General features: G+C 43.2%; 1 protein-coding gene across 1 annotated transcript; it reads left to right on the forward strand.

The window, feature by feature from the left end:
- The first annotated feature begins 1,930 nt into the window (after window positions 1-1,930).
- LOC129817312 (serine palmitoyltransferase 2-like) lies at window positions 1,931-23,664 on the forward strand. Its single transcript, XM_055872416.1, has 12 exons — window positions 1,931-2,169; window positions 4,727-4,921; window positions 5,800-5,954; window positions 7,002-7,150; window positions 8,434-8,558; window positions 13,286-13,379; window positions 13,812-13,917; window positions 15,356-15,575; window positions 16,154-16,280; window positions 20,872-21,007; window positions 21,294-21,423; window positions 22,892-23,664. The coding sequence occupies exons 1-12, from the start codon at window positions 2,005-2,007 to the stop codon at window positions 23,042-23,044; spliced, it is 1,755 nt and encodes a 584-aa protein (XP_055728391.1). The 5' UTR covers window positions 1,931-2,004; the 3' UTR covers window positions 23,045-23,664.
- The last annotated feature ends 1,083 nt before the right edge of the window (window positions 23,665-24,747 follow it).

Here is a 24,747-nt window from a genome sequence, read left to right on the forward strand (position 1 = left end):
TTGGATTGGAGATGCTTAATGTGAGTCTGGAAGGAGAGTTTACAGTCTAACGAGACACCTAGATATTTGTGGTTGTCCACATATTCTAAGTCAGAACCGTCCAGAGTAGTGATGCTGGATGGGTGGGTAGGTGTGGGCAGCGATCGGTTGAAGAGCATGCATTTAGTTTTGCTTGCAATTAAGAGCAGTTGGAGGCCACGGAAGGAGAGTTGTATGGCACTTGTCTGGAGGTTAGTTAGCACAGTGTCCAAAGAAGGGACAGAAGTATACAGAATGGTGTCGTCTGCGTAGAGGTGGATCAGAGAATCACCAGCAGCAAGAGGGACATCATTGATGTATACAGAGAAGAGAGTCGGTCCGAAGTTTGAACCCTGTGGCACCCCCAAAGAGACTGCAAGAGGTCCGGACAACAGGCCCTCCGATTTGACACACTGAATTCTGTATGAGAAGTAGTTGGTGAGCCAGGCGAGGCAGTCATTTGAGAAAGCAAGGCTGTTGAGTCTGCCGATAAGAATGTGGTGATTGACAGAGTCGAAAGCCTTGGCCAGGTCGATGAATACAGCTGCACGGTATTGTCTCTTATCGATGGCGGTTATGATATCCATATGAACCTACTCAATAGTCTGCTAAACTTAAATTGCTCTCTTGTGCTGGGCAACGGGTTTAGTAGAGAGTGCTGGTGACTCCTTACTCCACTCATTCATTCACTGCAATACAATACACTCTATATTGGAAACTTACTGGGTTGTAAAGAAACTACTACCTCATATAAACTGGCTTGGGAAGTACTCAGTCGGGTCTCCACTAACCAAATACGTTTCGTTTTTGAGGGGGATTGTGTCGCACGGCCCACTGCTGGCTTTTCGCTCCGCCCCCTCCATAACCCACAATGCAATTCACTGTTTTATACTGTATACTTTTCAACCTGTCTCAGCTAAAGTGGGATTAAAAATACTCAAATATGGTTTGTTTTTTAAGAGGGACTGTGTCGTGCATATCCAGCAGCACTTCAATATCCACCCCCTCCATTGCCTACAATGCAATACACTATAATATGGTATACATATTAGGTTGTAGAGAGAACTTTTCTACTAATGTCAGCTAAAGTGGGCAGGGAAATACTCAGTAGGGTCTCCGCTAACCAAATATGGTTCATTTTTTAGGGAGACTGCATCGCACGGCCTGCTGCTGGTTTTTCACTCAGCCCCTTCCATAGCCTCCAAAGCAATTCACTTTAATAGAATGTACATGGGAATGGGATACATATTGGTTGGAGAGAGAGAACTTTTCTACCTATCTCAGCTAAAGTCGGGTGGGAAATACTCAGTAGGGTCTCTACTAACCAAATATGTGTAGTTTTGGAGGGGGACTGTGTTGTATGTACCTAGCAGAACTTCGTTCTGCACCCACCGATACAACACGATACACATCGTGTTGGAGAGAGAACTACCAACTTTAGCTAAAACGGGTAGAACTGTTTTCTCTCTACAAGCCAATATGTAACCCATGTACAGTGTATTATGGTGTATTGCATTGGGGGCTATGGAGGGGGTGGAGAACGAAGTGCTGCTGGATATGTACGACACAGTCCTCCTGCAAAACTACACATATTTAGTTAGTAGAGACCCTACTGAGTATTTTCCTCTGCACTTTAGCTGAGACAGGTAAAAACGTTTTCTCTCTACAGCCCAATATTCTCAACATACCAGTGTCAACATTGTATTTTTTCATTATTGGTCTAAATACATTTTTTCTTCATAAATTACTTATTGGATTTTCTTGTTAGCACAATAAAAGTGGCCTTTGATTAAAATTCAATGTCTTTTGAATGAGTTATCCACTTTGCAATGTTTTGAAATGCGGTCTTTTATTTTGAAGGCTTCTTCATTACCATACGAATGTGACGTTGTTGTTTGTGCTGCTGGCAGAATGCTAGTGCCGGCATTAACGGAGAAGAGAAGAGTCCCTGGGTGAAGTATACAACCGGGATATTCAAGCGAATAAATGCCACCAAGTATGACTGAGAGCTCGGCGAATAAGTTGATAAATGGAGATGTTTGCCACCGGACCGCAAACGGTAAAAAATCTTCGGGAAGGAACGGTTTCGTGAAGAATCATTGTTTGTTCCAACAACCGCAACAGAAGAAGTATCGGCGCCCGAGTGAGAAGGTGAGGCCCACCCGTCAACGCTACATAGGAATAGGGAAGAAACACTTGCCTTTGTATACAAGTAGATTGAAAAACCACAGCCCAACGAAGTATCAAACAGTTAAAAACTTCGCTACATTTTGGAGATTTTATTACCTAGTCGTAGTTGTATTATTATAAGTTTGATAGGGTGGATGTTTTCTTACTAAATTATCAAGCCTCAGAATTTGTGTGTACTGAGGGATAGGTTATGGGTGTTGTCAGATAGCAGCCTATGATTAGGCTATGTTTCATTGATGAAAGTGAATATGAAAGTTTACAGTACACAATCGACCACATCCTTGACTAATTTTGAACATTGGTTTTATTTAGTTTTCCCAAAAGCCATTTTTAAACTAATCATTGACATCATAAATTCACTCTTTTAAACTCAAAACACCTATGTTTTTTTCTACCTGATGACGTGATAATACTGGTATGTGTGTATTAGTACAGCACTTAGCAATAACTCGTGTGTGTGTGTGTGTGTGTGTGTGTGTGTGTGTGTGTGTGTGTGTGTGTGTGTGTGTGTGTGTGTGTGTGTGTGTGTGTGTGAGAGAGAGAGATTGTAGAAGGGCTGGTCTCTGTTTACACTGACACTACTATGGAGAATACCAGTCAGCATGGGGAGGCAGAGCTTTTGTTGTGTAACAACTAGACAGGAGTACTTTGTCTCCCAGAAAAACACACACACCCCTCCCCGGCAGCACACAAGGCTGCACCTGGGGAGAATGGCTGCTGGCTATGGGAGTGGGCCCTGGCAGTGCAGGAATGTCTCTGAGGAGAAAGATATGGAAGAGAGGGACATGGTGGCAGTTGAGACAAATGAGTCATTGAAGTTGTTAGGTGTGTGTCCCATCCTATATCCTGATATTACCTGGTTCTGACCACTAGATGGTGCTGTTTCTACTTTTAGGTGATATTTGTTATCAGGATAGTTCACCCAAATTCCAAAATGACATTGGTTTCCTTACCCTGTAAGCAGTTTATGGACAAGGTATGACAGCAACCTACGCTTTGGTTTTGTTTACCTGGACCCTGTTTAAAAAGCTAACTTTTAAGCGTTTGTGGCACAAATCCAATGCAAGTCGATTTCTTTTGACCATGTCTTTGGATTCCTTGTTTCTAACTCATTGTTTAAAAAAAACGTCAAATTGTATGTCAGGTATTATATTTATTGAATATTATATGAATCCTCTAAATTAAAATGTCAAATTTGGGTGCAGTCAATTAGCTTAATTTCTCAGAGACAAAATAATGTTGCAGTAATGCTAATCTTATCTGTTTCTAACAACAGAAACGATTTCAGAACAATTTGAGATGGTGGATGTTGAAATCCTCTTGTGCTTTTTGAGGTGCAACGGCCCACATACTGTACTGTAGGCTACATTTGCAGTTTCCACCCCAGGTTCAAAGCAGTCTCTTCTCACATGACAGTTGGTCTTAGGACCGTTGCTAATGCACAGCTATAAATGGTGCTCAAATAAGATCTGTCTGTTTTTAGTAGTCTGTGGTAGTGGACGTAGGGCCTAGGACACTAACTGCTTTCTCTGAAAGGCATTTTTCACTTTAAACTGAAGCAACTCTCTCTGTGTCTGTCTGTCTCTGTGTCTGTCTGTCTGTCTCTGTGTCTGTCTGTCTCTGTGTCTGTCTGTGCATTTCAGTTAGCTTAAAGGTCTAGTTGTTAGCCGTCAGACCTCAGGGTGTATGTTGGTTAGAGGGCTATTTCCTCATGTTCGTTCCCCGTGGGAGACTGACCTGGTAGCCGGTTTGACCAGTTCTGAGCTCAGTTGAGCACAGCCTGTACGTGTGCAAACACATACACCACAAAGGTATTTCAGAGAGGGGCATGACTGGATCACGTGTGGTTGCTAAGCAGCCAGGGGTTTAATGGGGGACGAGGCTGACTGACTTCAGGTCATTTGATTTCAGAGTATAGTTTTCAGGACAATAAGGCACAGTTCAGCTCAGCCTCAATTGGAAACCTATGGATAACCCTCTGAGCCTAGGGGCTGTGTGATCTGGCTTTTTACGGGGGGAACATATATATAACTTGAAATGGTCTTGGTCTGTTTTTGTCCCTGTGTTTTTAACAAACGATCTCTGAATAAAGAAGACTTGGGCCTATTTTTCCTCATGTTTCCCACTGAGTTGTTTTAATGTCCATAGAAATGCTCGACAAGCCTCTTAAATGCTGTTGTTAGACTCTCTCTTGATCAGGACACTTTTTTTAAATGTTCACTCTCACAAATCACACTAAAGTCTATCCCTGGCCTATGTAATCAAAGAGATGATAAGTTCACTCAGATGTCACTCGTTAATATTTTTCTCACCTTGGCTGTCACCCATGGGACAGAAGTAACTTCAACTGCCATTAGGGTACGCTTTGCTAAGCAACAACTAGGCCTACCCCAAAAACAATGGTGGTTCCGTGTCATCTTGTTTGGCGTTAACCGAATTTCATGCAAAGATCAACACAAAATCACTGAGTAAGTAACACCACCGTCTTCTGTATGTTCGTGTATTTCTTCTTCTCCAGAACAACCATGTTGTTCGTAACGCCAGCCTGTACAACAAGCTGTTTGTGGAGCAGTTTGAGGAGACTCCTCTGCTTGTGGCGGTTCTCACCTACGTGGGCTACGGCATCCTCACCATCTTCGGGTACCTCAGAGACTTCCTGCGGAACTGGGGCGTCGAGAAATGCCACGTGGCCAGAGAGAGGGACGAACAGAAGGTAAGAGATGCAGACACTACTTATGTTATATATACTGTTGCATTTTGGTCATTTATCCAGACTCTCTATACATTTCGTTTGTCTGTATTTTTCTAAAGAATAAGGTATTTGCCACTAACCACTGATCTGGGATCAGATTACCTCACCGGCCCACCTCCCAATCCTAACCTAATTAAGATCTGACCCTGTATCAGTGGTTAGGGATAACTTCTCAAGACTCCCTTCTCACCACTCTCACTCTGCTCCCACCCTAACTGGCTTTTACTGGATTCGTTGCTTTGATGTAGACCCAACTATTACAATTCTAATATTTACTCAAGCGCTGTGTGAATAAGGTGTGTCTCCTTGGCGACAATCCTATTCGGATGTGGTAATATTAGACATCTTTCAATTTTAACTTCATTGAAGTTGGTGGTTACTACTGGTTTCAGATCTCAACCGAGAGAAATTGTCTGCCATGTTTTGTGTTCTGGTAAGGGCTCTGAGTGATGTCACGCACCCAAGAATGCTCAACCAATCACCCGACGGACATGACTTTTCTTCCGGCTATCCTACGAAAGGAAATGTTGCCATGTAACACAGGAATGTGTGAAAAAGCTAACTCAAGGCAGATTCCACAAGAGCTTTTTCACGACCATTATGCTCAGTGCAACCGTTATGTCCTAACAATTACTCAAGGAAGGTTATAGAACAGAGTAAGCGTTTCCCAAACCTGTTATTTGTAAACGGCAATGCTCAGTGCAAGCGTAAGCTATGTCAAACGAGCTCTCTGAAAGCGTGAATGAAAGACACACCTGTGCACTTGCATTGATCCAGACCTAGCTAATCATCCTAACGTCTGACAGTGATCTCTCTCTCTCTCTCTGTCTGTGTTGTAGGACTTTGTTCCGCTGTACCAGGACTTTGAGAACTTCTACACCAGGAATCTATACATGCGTATCCGTGACAACTGGAACAGGCCTATCTGCAGTGTCCCTGGAGCCAAGATGGACCTGGTGGAGAGAACCTCCAAAGACTACAACTGGACCTTCGAGTGAGTCGCGCACCCTAACATCCCTAACAGGGCTTACTTATAGTGTGTGGGGGCTACTACGATACCATTAGTTTGGCGCTGTAGCCTAGGGCCCAGCGCCAAACGAAAATCATGGGAGTAGCTCGGGGAGACAAGATGTGGATGGATGGATGGGTTGGTTCTTCTATCCTTGTGGGGACATAAAATCCCACAAAAGTAAAACAAGGAAAATTCTCCCTTGTGGGGACATTTCCCACATCCCCTTGAGGATAAAGGCTATTTTAAGCTTAGGTTTAGGGTTACAATTAGGAGTACAATTAAGGTTAGGGTAAGAGGAAGAATAGTGCTTATGGGTTGGGTTACTGGTTAAGGTTTGGAGTTAGGGAAATAGGATTTTGAATGGAAATACATTTTAGGTCCCGACAAGGATAGAAGAACAAAATGTTGGTGTCCTTACCTACCTATGTCATGGAAGGCATGGCTCTATCATGCCCCCTCTATCACCCTTCAGGTCGTTGCCCTACTTAAAGGGCAAATCCACTCAAAAACTATATTTTTTGGTAAGTTTCACTGGTGACACTTGGCTTCTTGGAAGAGTATTTTAACTTGACTGCTGAAATGCCAAACATTTTAGGACCGTGTCAAAAGACTAACGGGGAAAAAATATCAAAATAGAAATATATTTTTTTGCTTTTTGTGAGGGGAGACTGTCGGGACAAATGTGCTGAATAGAAACCACCAACTGTATTTAGCATTTGTTATTGTGTGTTAATGGTTGACCTCTTTCACTCTTAGTTAGGCCCCATTTGATTTATGAGCTTATTTTCACAACCAAGTGTAAGTGTTCGGGAACCCATCACGTCAAGATGCAGTTAAAAACCAAACCTATTCAAACACGTTTAGCCAGTAAGGTATTTCATTTAGCTGCCTGGCAAAATGAGAAGTACTGTATAAAACAAAGGAAAACCCTTCATATTGTCATGGGTATGTTCTCTTTTTGACACTGGTTTGTTTAATACTTCCGCCCATGTCTTGTCAGAGTTTCTCAAAGTTGTCTTTGTCTGCCAGACACACAGGCAAGGTGGTGAAAGACGTGATCAACATGGGTTCTTATAACTACCTGGGCTTTGCTGAGAACACTGGGAGGTGTGCTGACAGTGCCACAGGGTCGACACACAAGTACGGTGTGGGAGTGGGCAGCACCCGCTCTGAGATGGGTAAGACATGGTTATAATAACCTTCTTGTGGGGGGAAAAGGGACATTTGCTTTGATACACTCATATCTGTGGACCTCTGTAGCTCAGGTATAGCATGGCCCTTGCAATGGCTGTATGGTGGGTTCCATTCCCGATACCGCCCGAACACAGTCTTTTCACGCATGTCTGTAAGTCGCTTTGGATAAAAGCGTCTGCTAAATGGCATATGCTATCTAAAACGAAGCACACATATGAAACATGCACTAGTACAGACAAGCTGCTCCGCTCATTTTGTTGTCGGTCTTGTTTCTCCCGTATTCTTTGTGGTTTTGCCATTTTTAAAGAAACAAGGAAACAAAAGGCATGTCATCTGTTATTATGTACCACACAATGACAGAGCACCGACTATAATGACATGTTGGATATACACTGAGTGTACAAAACATTAGGAACACCTGCTCTTTCCATGACCGTCTGACCAGGGGAAGCTATGATCCCTTATTGATGTAATTTGTTAAATCCACTTCAGTCAGTGTAGATGAAGGGGAGGAGACCAATAATCGGAACTAAAAACCACACGTATTTTGGAATTTCTGTGCATCCTTGACAATATATCCGCTAATCAATATCCAAAAACAGCACACTTTCTTTTTTTCTCTCCCCCTTGAACTTGCACATCATCTTCTCTCTTTTGTGGCACCAATGTGAAGGTTCATGGGAGGGGAAACGGTGTTGCATTAGTCTAGTGTGTGGTGTGGGAATAATGACAAGCGACTCTGGAGAGCTTTGCGTTCACATTGCCCTAAAAAGGGAATCGGACCGCAAACTGACATCCGACCACCTCCGAGGTGGTCTCAGTTCGGTTCAAGGACACTTTTGAGTGATCCGAGTTCCTTTTGAAGTGTACACACTGCACAAAAACTGTCTGAAAGGGACCAAGTGTGAAAACACCCATAGAGCATCACTGTTACTGATATGGATAGTTATGTTTGTGCATCTTTATTGATGTCATGCACTTTACGTTGACATGAACACTTGTTCATAGACTCCGCGATATGATGTAGATGCAGTGAGTAAACAGCATAGGGGGTCAATTTCAAAGTGGGAGGCTCAACTTCTCCTCTGTTTTGGTGCCCTGGCTACCACGCTGTGAACCTGTGCACATGCGTAGATACTGTGTGAGAGCAAAGTCTTGCATCTCGCTTATCTCAATGTCTGCGGTGCTGCTGGTTGTAATGTCATTTAGCTGAGTTTGCCTTTTTAAAGTAAGGCCTTATTCTATTGACATGTTCTGCTGTCTCCAGGTAACCTGGACATCCATGAGGAGTTGGAGCAGTTGGTTGCTAGGTTCCTGGGGGTGGAGTCATCCATGGCGTTTGGGATGGGCTTCGCTACAAACTCCATGAACATTCCTGCTCTCGCTGGGAAGGTAGGAATTCGGCTGGAATGCCTCGCCACATTTCCATCCACAGTTTTAATGCAAGTAAAGTACTACCATATAAAAAACACGAAAGGTGTGATGGAAGTTTTGGTACACTCTTTTTATGTCGGTAACATTAATTATGCGAGAAATAGCGATGGAAGCGCCTTTATGCTCAAATATTTATTTAATGGCCATCATATCGAAGTAAACTGAGTCACGCGATCTGGTGTGTAGTACGCTTACTACGATTCAGGAAAGCATGCAGTTTATTAGGCTACAGATTAAATATATGATGAACTTCACAGGGAGGTGAAAGTGCAAGGTGATGAGCTTGATGCTCCTTTCCAATAAATATCGAGGGTCTGATTCTGGTGACATGATGATTGATCACAGCCTATCCGCTCACAGCCTGTCCGCTCACAGCCTGTCCGCTCACAGCCTGTCCGCTCACAGCCTGTCCGCTCACAGCCTGTCCGCTCACAGCCTGTCCGCTCACAGCCTGTCCGCTCACAGCCTGTCCGCTCACAGCCTGTCCGCTCACAGCCTGTCCGCTCACAGCCTGTCCGCTCACAGCCTGTCCGCTCACAGCCTGTCCGCTCACAGCCTGTCCGCTCACAGCCTGTCCGCTCACAGCCTATCTGCACTGTATCTGCAAACTGTTGGCTAGAGTGAAGTTGCCAAGGCCGGAGTAGACACAGTTGCTAATTAACGCAACAGTTTTTGTGACAAAACTATCAGTAGGGTTGAAAAGTGCATATTTCTTTATGCGGATTGTAGGATATTTGCATGAAAATCTGTCGCCAATTGGATGTAAACCTAGCTTATGTATCACTTTTATCCGTCGAACTGTCTCTGTGTGTGTCTCTCTGTGAGTGTGTGTGTGTGTGCCTTTCTCTCGATCTCACTTTCTCTCTCACTCTTTCCTCTCACTTTCTGTAAGTCAATGTATTAAAGTAACCTTTACTTCCCTGAAATGATCGCTGTTGGGCACACAGCGTATTTCCTTTTGGTGGTGAAAACATGTTATGTTTTCATTCACCAGTTGTACGTTGATCTTAAAGGGTTAACGCCATTCCAAAACAATCTAGTTTCCTCCATGTGTTCTCAAAACATTGAGATACGGGGTAGTCAATTGTCATAATGCCTGACGACACCAATGGCCCTGAGGGTACTAGCATAGGAAGTAGGGTCGGGCGACGTTATGATAGCATCGTCGATCAACGATGATTGACAGCCATTGTTGATGGTGCCGACTTTGTGATGTGACAGACAATAGTTTAGCCTATTTGAACTTGACTGGCGCTGCTCAGTAAAAAACGGAGTCTCGGATTGCAGGGCAGTACCCAAGATACAGTTCAAGTCGGAAATTTACATACACCATAGCCAAATATATTTAATCTCAGTTTTTCACAATTCCTGACATTTAATCCTAGTAAAAATTCCCTGTTTTAGGTCAGTTAGGATCACCACTTTATTTTAGAATGTGAAATGTCAGAATAATAGTAGAGAATTATTTATTTCAACTTTTATTTCTTTCATCACATTCCCAGTGGGTCAGAAGTTTACATACACTCAATTAGTATTTGGTAGCATTGCCTTTAAATTGTTTAACTTGGGTCAAACGTTTCGGGTAGCCTTCCACAAGCTTCCCACAAAAAGTTGGGTGAATTTTGGCCCATTCCTCCTGACAGAGCTGGTGTAACTGAGTCAGGTTTGTAGGCCTCCTTGCTCGCACATGCTTTTTCAGTTCTGCACACAAATGTTCTATAGGGTTAAGACAGGGAATTTTTACTTCGATTAAATGTTAGGAATTGTGAACAACTGAGTTTTTAAATGTATTTGGCTAAGGTGTATGTAAACTTCCGGCTTCAGCTTTATCTCCTACTAGGCCTATCATAAAAGCCTTAAGACAACTTAAAGTTATGAACAGTAGCCACCAGAGTCTCTGGGTTCGCGCAAAGGCTCTGTCGCAGCCGGCCGCGACCGGGAGGTCCGTGGGGCGACGCACAATTGGCATAGCGTCGTCCGGGTTAGGGAGGGTTTGGCCGGTAGGGATATCCTTGTCTCATCGCGCTCCAGCGACTCCTGTGGCGGGCCGGGCGCAGTGCGCGCTAACCAAGGGGGCCAGGTACACGGTGTTTCCTCCGACACATTGGTGCGGCTGGCTTCCGGGTTGGAGGCGCGCTGTGTTAAGAAGCAGTGCGGCTTGGTTGGGTTGTGCTTCGGAGAACGCATGGCTTTCGACCTTCGTCTCTCCCGAGCCCGTACGGGAGTTGTAGCGATGAGACAAGATAGTAATTACTAGCGATTGGATACCACGAAAATTGGGGAGAAAAAATGTATTACATTTTTTTTTTTAAAGACAGTTATGAACAGTAGCTTATTTCCCAAATATTCTAGGCTATGAAGGTGTTGCCCTAAAGTTGTTGTGGCTTTCAAGAATGAAGGTCTATAGCCTAGTCATAGGCTTCTCAATCACAGCTTTATGAGAGATGGCACAAACAAGTATTCATTGTTCTATTATTTTGAGGCAAATAAAGCCCATGATGTATAACTTAACTCGCTACAGTAAGACTGTAACTCATCAGACAGTCACTGCTCCATCATGTGCGTGCCACGCACACACACACCCGTTCTGCTTTTCCACCAGAAAGGAATATTTTTAAACATTTGCTATTGCCTGTACTTAGCCTCTTCACAGGCTTTCAACAACATTATCTTTCACCATGTTTTGTCCAGTTAAATTCGATTTCGCGCTACAGCCTAACTGTCGTTTTAGCAGAGCTTTTTGGTTATGTTTAAGTTTTTGAATGTATTGAAATGGCCAATGGGGCCGATGGCATCGTATATCACTGATTTATGGTACACAATCATCATCGGACAAAGGTTGACATCGCCGAACCCTACCTCCTTGCTCTGACTCTACTCATAACTACGTTATTGAGGAAAAATGTACTTTATATGCCTGTGATAAGTGGTTGTCCCACCTAGCCATCTTAAGATGAATACACTAACTTTAAGTCTCTCTGGATAAGAGTGTCTGCTAAATGACTACAATGTGAAATGTAGGAAGGGCTCTGTGTCAGACACATTCACTCTCTCGCTCTGTGTGTGTGTGTTTTGACAGAAAGTAAAATGTAAATGACCTCAGGGTACTTTAACTGTGACTTTTCGGGAGACTAAAGAAAGATGAGCGCTCTGTTTCTGTGTAAAGCTGATGTATTTATTAACGGGACAAACAAACAATAGGCTCACGTTTTGCCATGAATCCCCTTCATCAGAGCCTTGAGAAGGATATAGGGAGGCACCACAATCACCTCGCAGGGGAGTGTCCCGCTCGTCATGTCAATCAAACATGTCAGTAGTAACAGCAACGACACAAGTTGTCAAGATTCCTACACATGCATTCCACTTGAGTAACAAAAGACGATGAAAAATAAACAAAGAAAAACGTCTTTACAAAAAAGATGAGGGAGAGCTGTTCATTCAGACCCTCTGGCTTGACGCAATCTAAGCAGTCGATCCAAAGTGCCTCTCTCTGTAACTATTGCCTCCTCTGGAGGAAAGAGAAACAGTCACAATTACCCAGAATGTCAAGGTTGAGACTGCACCGTGATTGGCATTCACGTATTTATTATTTTAATTTTATTTTACCAGATAAGTTGACTGAGAACACATTTTATAGCAACGACTTGGGGAATAGTTACAGGGGAGAGGAGGGGGGATGAATGAGCCAATTGGAAGGGAAGCTGGGGATGATTAGGTGGCCATGATGGTATGAGGGCCAGTTTGGGAATTTAGCCAGGACCCCGGGGTTAACACCCCTATTCTTATGATAAGTGCCATGGGATTTTTAGTGACCACAGAGAGTCAGGACACCTGTTTTAACGTCCCATCTTAAAGACCGCACCCTACATAAGGCAGTGTCCCCAATCACTGCCCTGGAGCATTGGGATATTATTATTTATTTATTTTTGGACCAGAGGAAACAGTGCCTCCTGGCCCTCCAACACCACTTCCAGCAGCATTTGGTCTCCCATCCTGGGACGTAGTGCAACGCGATCGCACAGTCTGTATTTTTGGTGCGGATAGCTGTTTTGTTTTCAGCTACTCTTCATTTGAGTGAGCGTTTCGTCTGACCAATGTGAACAAGCCCACATGGGCATTTGAGCGTGTAAATAGCATGTGTTATACCCTCTCTTACACACACATTTCCTGTCCTGACGGACATCGGAACCACTAGTTAGAGAGGAGGTAAAGGTTCAGAGGTCTTAAACCCAGTTGGTCTCTCTCTCTCTCTCGTTTTTCCTCCTTTCCTCGCTTCTTCTTGTAAATTGCGTCATTGAATAATGAGCTCATTCTGCTCAATCATTCATTCACTAGATGATTAAATTGTGTAACCTGTCCTGAGGTAACTATGCAACGGTGTGTGGTGTCATGTGATGGCTGAGGTGTCACTGACTGTGAGACTGTCTGTAAAGCCAACCCCTTCAGGGAAGCTGTCCTGTATACCACTTTAGTTCTTCAGTATATTGTAATACTATGTAAATACATTTGATTAATATTAAGTCATTCTAGGGCTGTTCGGTGTAATATATTACATGAGTTACTTGATTTAAGACAATGGCTCCTATAAGGAGTCTATGCCATTGAATGTCCTCCATCGCTCTGTAAGGGGCAAGTTTGAATGTGTTGTATGAAATGCTTTCTGTAAATTCATTTGTCATTTCCAGGGCTGTTTGATTCTGAGTGATGAGTTGAACCATGCCTCTCTGGTGCTGGGGGCGCGCCTCTCTGGCGCCACCGTCCGCGTCTTCAAACACAACAGTGAGTACACCAAAACTAGTTCCACTCAACTACCCCCAAGGCCACTACACACTGGGGGAAACTAGACATTAAGAATTCCACATATGCTCTGTGCTTTGGTGTCGGTTTTACCTTGCACAGTAGTGCCCGTTAGCGACACCCGTCACACACGTTTACCGCTACATCATCTACTGTTCCTCCCTTTGTAATCAGTTAGGTGTGTCACGTATTAGAACCGTTACCGATAGTCTGCTCCTTTTCATGCCAGCGTTTTTGTTTTCGACTGCTCTGAGACTGGGTGCCAGTCTGTGTTAGTCAGTTGGTTGTCTTATCATGGATACAATGTAGCATTGTTGAACGTCAAGAAAACGTTCAGGTATTCCGGCTGCATTATTCACACCCTGTCTATGTCCTAGTCTTCTCTAACACCGTTCTGTCGGTCTCCGCTCCCAGATATGGTGAGTCTAGAGAAGCTGTTGAGAGATGCCATTGTTCACGGCCAGCCTAGAACACACAGGCCCTGGAAGAAGATCCTCATTCTGGTCGAGGGAATCTACAGGTAGTCTACCTTTTTTTTTTTTTTTTTTGAAAGACTAACAGATTCTAACCCTTTGAACTCTCATATGTAGGGCAAGATGGATTCTGTGGAGGCATGTTATATTTATTTAAAAAAAAAAAAATACAGGTGGAATGAATCAAACCGATTCATGCGGATACGCTCTTTCTAGCACCCAGAATTGATTGATGTAGAGTGAATCATACTGCAGTGCATTCAGACTTTGCTTAGAAGTGGACATAAAAAGTGTGTGGCTTGAGTTCTTCGTGAGGTACTTACCGTAAAAAGTCAACCAATCCATAATGATCAATATGGTTGTTAGTAAAGCTGCCTCTCCCTAATCAATATAATTCACTAATGTGTAGTTAAAATGGTCTGACACACCTGTAGGGAACTTAAGATAAACAGTCATTGTCTTCCCACTGCAAACAAAGATCAAGGAGCTGCAAATAAGATACACTCAGTGGCTCATTTATTTGGTACACCACGCCGTTCCTACAGGTGGAGTCATTGTGGCCAAGGCTTGGTGTATAAAGCAGGCAAACAGGCATGGAGGCATTCAGTTACTGTTCGATTGAACGTTAGAACAAGTGACTTTAAGCGTGGTATGATAGTCTGCGCCAGGCGCATCGGTTCCAGTATCTCAAACGGCAACCTGGGCTTTTCACGCACGACAGTGTCTAGGGTTTACCGAGAATGGTGCGACAAACCAAAACGCATCCTGTCAGTGGCAGTCCTGTGGGCAAAAACAGCTCGTTGATGAGAGGTCGAATCAGAATGGGAAGAATCGTGCAAGCTAACAGGCAGGCCACAAACAGGCAAATAACGGGGCAGTACAACAGTGGTGTGCAGAACGGCATCTCGGAACGCACAACTCGTCGATTCTTGTCACGGATGGACATTGCAGCAGACGACCACCCCGGGTTCCACTCCTATCAGCTAAAAACAAGAAGCAGCGCCTCCAGTGGGCACGCAATCACCAACACTGAACAATTGAGGAGTGGAAAAACATTGCCTGGTCCGACAAATCCCAGTTCCTGTTGCGTCATGCTGATGGCAGTCAGGATTTGGCGTAAGCAGCATGAGTCAATGGCCCCATCCTGCCTGATGTCAACGGTACAGCCTCGTAGCGGTGGTGTAATGGTGTGGGGAATAAACATCCTGGCACACGTTAGGAAAATAATTCAGGCTGTTCTGGAGGCAAAGGGGGGTCTGACCCAGTACCAAATGGGTATACCTAATAAACTGCCCACTGAGTGTACAGTACATTGTTTAGAGACTATACCTAGGGTGAACTAATCATCCGTCTTTGTAGGTGAATTAACATAAGGTGAAAAGTACAGTTAACTGACCCATCGTTTTAGTGTGCATGTGTTGGTCTTGAACGTGTGTGTGTCTCTCTCCTCCCTCCACCTCTCACCATTCTCCTCTCCTTCCCCAGTATGGAGGGCTCTATAGTACGTCTGCCTGAGGTGATAGCCCTGAAGAAGCATTATAAGGCCTATCTGTACCTGGATGAGGCCCATAGCATCGGAGCTCTCGGACCACGAGGTGGAGGGGTGGTGGACTACTTTGGTCTGGACCCCAAAGACGTTGACATCATGATGGGAACATTCACGAAGAGCTTTGGTGCTGCTGGAGGGTACATCGGAGGGAAGAGGGTGAGTTTGTTGTCTGCTCTAAAGCAACCTTGATTTCCTGCTGTCGTCACATCTGCCAATTCTGGTAACAGAGTGAATACAAGACTAGGAAGTAGGGCAACGTGTGACTCTCTCCAAAGGGTCACGGGTTAGGAGAAATGTTCTTGGCAGGGTACCAAGGTTCCCAAAGCTATGTTCAGGGCAGTAAATGTTCTAAAACATTCCATTACAACAAAGCTAGGTGTGTGTGTATAGATAACAGGCACTGACATGGGACATCATATTTATATTGACCTTTAAGATTTCCGGGATGGTTTCTGATACAGTTTACTGGGACAGTTTTAGGTGTGTAGGTTTAGTCATCAACAAGACAAACTGGTTTTATCATTGCCCCATGATGTGGGAAATTCTCTAAGGGCTGAATCCTATCTTGAGATCCTAACTCAGATTGTCACATATATCATGCTTTCACATCAATAGGAGACTTGTAAAGAAATTTGAGACTTTCACGATCTGAAGTTCGACCTTTATGTAGTATTATTGTAACTATAAAACCCATTTTATATTGACACTGGTGTTTTATTGTATCTCCCCCATAGGAGTTGATAGAATACCTGCGGTCCCACTCCCACAGTTCAATCTATGCCACGGCCATGTCCCCTCCCGTGTCACAACAGATCATCACCTCTATGAAGATCATCATGGGAGAGGACGACACCACTCTGGGTGAGTTTACACAGCAAGCCTCCACTTCAGCTGGGACCACACTGTGTTGTTGATTGAAAACTAGTTTAGTATCCGTTTAGGTAGGTCTTTTCATCTCTGGTCCTGGTGAGCTACAGGGTGTTATAAACTGGGTAGTTCAAGCGTTGAATGCTGATTGGCTGACGGCCGTGTTATACCACGGGTGTGACAAAACGCTTATTTTTATTATAGGCTCGTGTTCTTGCCTGGCACTGAAAAACATGATTCAATCATCAAATGTTTGATGTGTTGAATCTAAGCCAGAGGGTTGATTGATGACTGCTGTTCAGCACAAAAGGTATTTTGCTTGCATTAGGCAGTAACTGACACCACAGTGTCATTACCATCAGTAGCCACAAGATGGCAGTATAGACCTGGAAAGCTTAGGAGCTGTTTTGCCCGCTGTTGAGTTGACCTAAACCGTGCTGCTTGGTTAATCTTGTCACGCGAAGTCATTGCCCTCTCCAACAGATGACAGCTCAGAGGTGGGAGCTTAATGTCATGTAGGGTTTGTATAGATTTTCCTCACCAGCTTTAAACTGGTCTGATCTGTACTTTGACTCAGGGAGTGGCAATTACTCACCTACAGCCAAGTGATGAAGGCTGTATAATACATTTCTAAGTGGCTAACAGAGAAAGGTAAACAAAGGAGAGTCTGGATAATAATCCTTCTAGAATGGCACATATAGTTGCCATGGCACTATTCCTGTTTGGACTCCCCCGACAGACACACAGACAACCACGCACACAGCCTTATTGGTGACTATAAGTAAAGTGGCCGACGTTGAAAGAATCCATTTCCCTGTTCAATAACAGCAGATTTTTAGCTCATCTCTCAGGCTAGCATTAGTTGTTGATCTTGTTGTTTATGTGCATAGGTAACTGAGGGAGAGAGCGCCAACCTATTCATGGTTGTTTGATCAATAGGATTGTGAAGATCCCTAATGTAAGAGGACTATATTGGTATTTTCATATTTGCAGAAATCCATTCAGGTGTATTTTGGCGATTGCTTTCTAATGATCTAAAGTCGTGCTCTTGCTACTGCCTGTAAAATGATGTCAGGAAAACGGATTATTTGCATATAGGCCTACTGTAGCTCTGATTGGTTATGACGTGCTGGTCCTGGACAAGACTGATGTTTTCATTAGGTTTAATTTACTGCAGTGTCTAATAATTGTCCTAAACGCAATGCCGCTTTCCCACTCTATATTGCTATAGAATTTTCACAAATGCCTGACTATGCATCATTCCCAGACATTCTATGAATTTATGAAAACGTGAAAATGACCATCTAAGTGGTCGTTTTTTTTACTGTACTTTTTGCCTCATTTGATAACGAAATCTGAAAATACTGAAGATGCGTTCACTAACATAACAAGAATATTCTTGGAGAATTTTGGGGTAGGTGTCACACAAGGTAAAAAACAGTGACAAGGGTTTGAGTGAGAGGTTTAACTGGTGTCTCCAAGTGGCCACCCACCTCTCCAAAGTGTGCGCAGTTCCTAAGTAATTCCAATACATTTTTATGACTCAAAGATGTTGAACTATAAGGTGCTTCTTTTATTTAATTTTTTTTAGCTCTCCTAGCTCTGTCGTTAAGGAAGTAGATCAAGCACACTTGTAGTTGTTTTGTTTGGAACACAGCCCCGCATCACCGCCTTTACACAATTACCGTTGTTTACGCAATCCAAAAACAGTCCATTATAAATCGCAGTCTGGGTCAGGGTGGGCATAATTTGAAAGCTTGTTCTATTGCCAACATGACTAGCTACATTTTCAAATACAATCTTAGTGTTAGGCTTTCACTAGGCAATTCAGAGTACCAAATTGAATACTGAACAAAAATATAAGTGCAACATGCAACTATTTCAAAGGTTTTACTGAGTTACAGTTCATATAAGGAAATAAATTCATTCGGACCTAATCTATAGATTTCACATGACTGGACAAGGGCGCAGCCATGGGTGGGCCTAGGAGTGCATAGGCCTACCCACTGGGGAGGTCCTCAGCTGGCATGGTTACACATGGTCTGCGGTTGAGGCTTATGGTAGAGAAATGAACAATCAATTCTCTGGCAACAGCTCTGGTGGACATTCCTGCAGTCCACGTACCAGTTGCACCCACCCTCAACTTGAGACATCTGTGGTATTGTATTGTGTGTCAAAATTGCACATTTGAGGCCTTTTGTCCCCAGCACAAGGTGCACCTGTGTAATGATCAGGGATGTAAACAAATTTGTGCTCAATTTGAAATAAGCTTTTTTGTGCATATGAAACATTTCTGGGATCTTTTATTTCAGCTCATGAAACATGAAACGACACTTTACATGCTGCGTTTTATAATTTTGTTCAGTTTAATGTTGGTGCGTATAGAATGGAGTTGTGAGTGCATTCCGATGCCTGTTTCCGGGGCAACTATTTTTTACACAATAAACAGATTCATTCTGTTCAGGACAACTGTCAACACAACCCAGTGTATAACGCCATGTTGTCTTGTAACTGGACATGTAAACATGGTGATCATAAACGATGACACGGTATATGACATGAGTTTTATGATATGGAAATGTGAAGTGTACATTTGGACTCATGGGTCTTTGGCTTGCTTGTATGACATCCAAGCGTTATTTATTATAATCCTCAACATCGAGTTCTCAATGTACAGCATTTCCCTGACTCAGACGACAAAACATTAGCAAAAGTTGCCCAATTAGCAGCAGGGATTGGGGCAACTTCTTGTCACACGCAGTGCTCAAGTTCAGAACAGCTGTCAGTCCAATCCCATACAGCGCTGTGGAGCCTGAGGTCTGACGTCATGTATAGCATGTTACTGTGAAGCCACTGCGTTCCAATTTAGGCGCTTATCAGTGTCCAAATCTGCCATTTTCAATCCGTATACAGGTACGAGTGTAAAGGGATACGACCACCAACTATCACTCAAAAACTAAAGGCAATGCATGTTAAATGGAGTGGAGTTAAGGAGATCAACTGTGTTGACAGTCACTCCTACACACACAGCAGAGCACATCCCCCTCTCAGTAGCACCAGGCTGGGTTAAAACCTCCGGACAGTCCCCTGCATCCCTCAAAGGGCTCTGACTGATTGAAGCCTGTGAAGTGGTAGCATGGACTTTCCCCACATAGAGCTTTAATAGGTTTCAGATGTCTGTGTGTTGGAGCTCCGTAGTGTCTGTGCAGAAGTGTTTGTCTTCTATCTGGGTACAAAGCGGCCTGCCGCTGGGGGTTAGAGTTCTAGGTGGCTCCCCTGACCTGCAGGGCTTCAGAGAACGAGCTGTGGTAAAACAGATTGAAACAACATAGCCCAGTGAGGGTCCGGGTCACTCCAGGGTTGTTACTCTAACAGGGAGGTTCCTCCCGTCTCCCACCAAGGTACAAGTTGCGTTTAACCACAGGTCTAGGATCCGATTACTCTATAGCCCAACATTACCCATTGGGGGATGAAAACATTATCTCACCCGGTATCAGTGGATAGGGACAAGTTCCTCCCAGGTGGGCCACAGTACAGCAAGGTTGTATTCATTAGGGCATGCAATGGGAAACGTTTTACAACGGAAAATGAACAATTCCTATTGGATCAAGTCCAAGTAGGGCCTCACAGTTTCAGTCCATTTACTTCTGTTTGGTCCTCAATGAATATGGGCCTGATCTAGCAGCTATGTTCAAACCATCACAATGCTCCAGACCATTCTCTGACAAGCAGATGGATGGAAATGGCTGATCTCACGGCCTTGTCTAAATCACTTGACAGTTTTCTCAGGAAAGAGCAACATTGGCAGTTCGATGGTTCCCAGCTCCATGCGGGTTTGAGATTCAAGCCTTTGAAGTGTAGTCACTGCCAATAGCTGCATAACTAGCAGTGGCATCGAGGCTGCTAACGTTTTGGCCGGTGTGTCATGTGCCAGAATGACTGACTGGGGTTCGACGCTTTGAGAGTTAATAAGTGTTGAGTGTCTCAGGCAAGGTTGCTCATCATATTGAGTGTGGTTCAGGGAACCACCTCCTTAACACAACCAGAATTACTTTCTCTGGTTTGAAGCTCAAATCAAATATGTGGATGAGACCGGAGACAGACAGGACATTCCTACCAGGGAGCCCCTCAATATGAAAGGAATTTCAAACAAGTGGAACGCAATTCCTTCTCCTGATAGCATCACTCTCTTTTTTTTTCAGCCTATACGTTTATCATTCTACAATTCTCTCAGAATGGCTTTGAATTCCAAAGCCAGGGCCCAGGGGAAACGACTGTCTGTGTGAAATTAATTTAATTTCAGACTTGAGCCTGGAATGCTTTACGTTTTCAGCTCTGTGTTTCAAAATGAAATGGCAGATGCTGTTTTTTTGAGTTTGAGCACCTAGATGTATCCCGTCCTTTCAGTCAACAAGGAAGTTAGGCCTAAGGTTGTGGGCTGAAGTAGTGTGTACATGCCACAGTCCTTTCAATGGTTGTGGTTTACCTGTTCATGTTCTTACTAGTTAATGGTTGTAATCACTAATGGTTTAACAGGTTAATAGATGAATTAGCTAATGGTTTAATTGGTTGTTAATGGTTCCAGGGGCGGAGCGTCTAAAGCAGTTGTCAGAAAATACCATATACTTCAGAAGGAAACTCCGAGAGATGGGATTCATCATCTACGGAAACAATGACTCTCCTGTCGTACCCATGATGCTCTACATGCCCGCCAAAATAGGGTAGGTCTGGTAACCGCTAGTTCGTGATGTTTACAAAAACACAAACCTCAGCTAAGATGGAGTGGGTTTGATCAGTCAGCCAAGTCACACATCTTGGTCAACTAACACCAGTTGTTGAGTAAATAACCACAGTGAACATGATCAGATTGTTTCTGTTATATTCACTTTTCTCTCACACGATCAACATGACATTGCTCAGTCAGCCAGCCAGCCATAGAATAAGCAGATTGTTAACACATTGGTCACGTGGTCCATAATCCTGATCTCTGATTGGTTTCGCTCTCAGGGCGTTTGGCAGGGAGATGCTGAAGAGGAACATTGGGACGGTGGTGGTTGGCTTCCCTGCCACACCCATCATAGAGTCCAGGGCCAGGTTCTGTGTGTCTGCCGCACACACCAGGGACATGCTGGACACGGTGAGTCACCGATCAGAGACACACACACACACACACGCATGCACCAGACATGCTTGACACAGTGAGTCAACTAATCACAGTACAGAGTAGTCAAAGGACTCCTCCCTCTCTCCATGGAGCCATCTCTATCTGGCTCTCGCTGGTACTTTTTCAAAAGTGTAGACTTGTTTTGTCAGTCTGTCTCACTCAATAGGATTTGTGTTCAGAATTATTTATATTCTATTCAACTCTCTTTTATCTTAGTATAGGATGAAAGGAGGAGGAAGGATACTAGGTGAGGAGACTAGATTTAAGTATTGAGATGTACCCAAAGTTTCTATGTGGTCCTAGAATTGGGTTCAGTCCAATTGATGGGAATGGTTATGGTTAGTTACAAAAGTAGGTGCATTGTTAGAATGTATGGTGAAGACTTTATTTTTCCCTTGAGACATCACCATCATCCTTTGATATCTGATGGATATCCTCCACATGTCTTCGTCTCCTCAAAGTAGTTACGGTGACTGACAGACTGACTGTCTCCCAGCAGTGAGTCAGGCATGCCTGGCTTCTGACTGTCAGGGCTGATGTGTTTGCAGGCATGGAGGACAGGAAAGGCATTTCAATACATGCTTTATTAGAGGGGCGGGGGTGTGAGAGAACACCTGGGTTCAGCAAGTGTTTGTTTTCTTCAAATACTTAAGCTGAGCTCGCCTGGCGCAACAGAACCAACAAAATCATCCCACCCATCTGGCAATCCCAGGGAGACTCAATTATGTGTTCAAAGTATTTGGAAGAACACAAATACTATTTGAACCCTGGTGTGGGAGTCTTGGAAGGAAGACCGCACAGTGCCATAACTATGGTGGAGCAGCAAGCTCAGATTTAGTTTTATTTGGGCATGTGCGTTGTCTGTCCAAGGACAGTCATTTATCTTTTGGAAGAGCATGTCAACACTGTTTTTAATGCTCCATTTAAAGCACATCAGCTTCACTTTGTTAAAATGCATGAAGCCCCTTTTTTTCTTCTTTGGAAATCTCTTCTCCCTCTTTACTCAAAGTTCAGAGAAGGTGTTGGAAAAAAGAGAAAATCAAGGAAGGTAAATTGTTTCCAGGTGGGTTGCGGACCGATGGTATCGCAACACAGAAAGTCTCTTGTGGAAAGTGGTGTAGGCCAATTTTTTTTTATTTTTTTTTGTTCTCAGTTGTGTTTTAGTTTTACGCAAGTAGACTCCATTTTCTCCACTAACAATTTTGTCAGGTGAATGTCATGGTTCAGCAACCCTCACAATGGCGTAAGAAGCACACCTCTCCCCATTCAGTCTCTGATCAGCAGGAATTACTCATGGTTCTTAATACTCACAATATGCTGCTGTTGTGAGCTACTCAACCTCTCCCCTCTTTCCTCAGAATAGAATCCCACTTCTGACTCCAAGTGTAGTAAACATAATGTCTTCTGTTGTTATCTTCTCATCTCTCCTTTCTTCCCCCAGGCATTGGAGGCCATCGGTGAGGTTGGGGATGTGTTGCAGCTGAAGTACTCCAGACATCAGGATTTCCCCTCCTCCCTGGGTCCATGGTCCTCTGCGGAGAGTCTGCTCCTGGAGCCCAGCCACGTCAAGTCTTCTTGTCATATAACTAACTGAACCAGCTACACCAGGCATACTTGCACGTTTGTTTGTTTTTGCACTTACCTGGTGCACCGGCTCTAAATCAGTCCCTGACTAAAGAATGAAAATGTAGAAGTGGAACTTAGTGGATTTGAGTATCTCTTGACCTACACTACAGTGGGGCAGGGATAAAAAAGGCACCAAGGTCCTATCGTGTGTGTTCGTTTCGAAGTGTGTAAGCCCCTATCGTTGTCTTAATGTATCTTAACTTATTGTTAATTCATTTCTTTGTGTTGGACCTAAATGCTGAATCCTTTTTCCGTGTGCACACTGCATTCTGGGGGCTTCTAGTGCAATAATAACAAGATGGGGAGGAAGAGTAGAACAAGACATGGATTTCTATTGCCATTCAAATATACAATTTGTTTGGTTGTACCAATGGAGTTAATGAATCAGAGAAATGGAATCCCTAGAACCGGGATCTACATTTTGTTCTAGGGATTATATTTCTAGGATAACAGCAGAAGTTATAATGCAAGAAAGAAGTAAATAAATAATATATATCATTCATGACTAGTAGGGCAACATATAGGCTTCATATCAAATGAGGTACATCGTCAAGTGTAGCTTATTTTATATTAAACTTTCAACTCTGATCGGTGTGTTAGACTATAATATTGTCACTGGGGTTCTTTCCCTGACCATTGTTGATATTATCTGCTGTTTACACAGTAAATGAACAGGTAAAATCTCAATGTCTTAGACCTATTATCAGAGCTAATCCTCTCTCGCTCTTGCTCTCTCTCGCTCTGTCTGTGTGTGTGTAAGCTACATATTACACCTGTTTAGAAGAATAGGGTAAGAACCCTTTTGAAGAGCTGCCATGTTGTGTATATTTCTTATATATATATATATATATATATGTATGTATGTATGTATGTATGTATGTATGTATGTGTATATGTGTATATGTGTATATGTGTATATGTGTATATGTGTATATATATATATGTGTATATATATATATGTGTATATGTATATATGTGTATATGTATATATATATATATGTATATGTATATGTATATGTATATGTATATGTATATATATATATATGTATATATATATATATGTATATATATATATATGTATATATATATATATATATTACAGCTTTTTTCCCTATGATTCTTCAGCCTTTAATATTTTGTGTTTATGCCTGCACTCAAATGACTTAAGCCCAAATGTCTTAAACATGTCTATACGCTCTAGCGTATTTAACATGTCTATACGCTCTAGCGTATTTAACATGTCTATACGCTTGATAAGAGACGTGTCGTGTGAAGTGTTTCAATTGGGGTTGGTATCACGGACACTGATTTTTAGGCTAGTCCTGGACTGGAAAACGATTTGAATGGAGATTCTTGGCTTAATCTGTGTCCGGGAAACTGACCCTTACTGAAGTGCCATGTGATTTGAGTCTCTAACTGTATATCTTCTAAGTGCTTATGTTAATAACCAGTGTTGATGTCTTCGTAAACTATGACACGCTGGCCATAATATGACCCACCTGTTTATCTGTATGTATGAAGATGATGCATCCTAGCCATGCTGCTCTGATGTACAGATATGTCCTCATTTGGTAAAACTTCCTATTGACACCCTCTTCACAGTGCATTATACGTGCATTTATAGTGCCTTATGAGCTATATATAATGCACGACATAGACATACAGGAAGTG

The sequence above is a fragment of the Salvelinus fontinalis genome, chromosome 20 (assembly GCF_029448725.1).
Source record: "Salvelinus fontinalis isolate EN_2023a chromosome 20, ASM2944872v1, whole genome shotgun sequence".
NCBI classification, from domain to species: Eukaryota; Metazoa; Chordata; class Actinopteri; order Salmoniformes; family Salmonidae; genus Salvelinus; species Salvelinus fontinalis.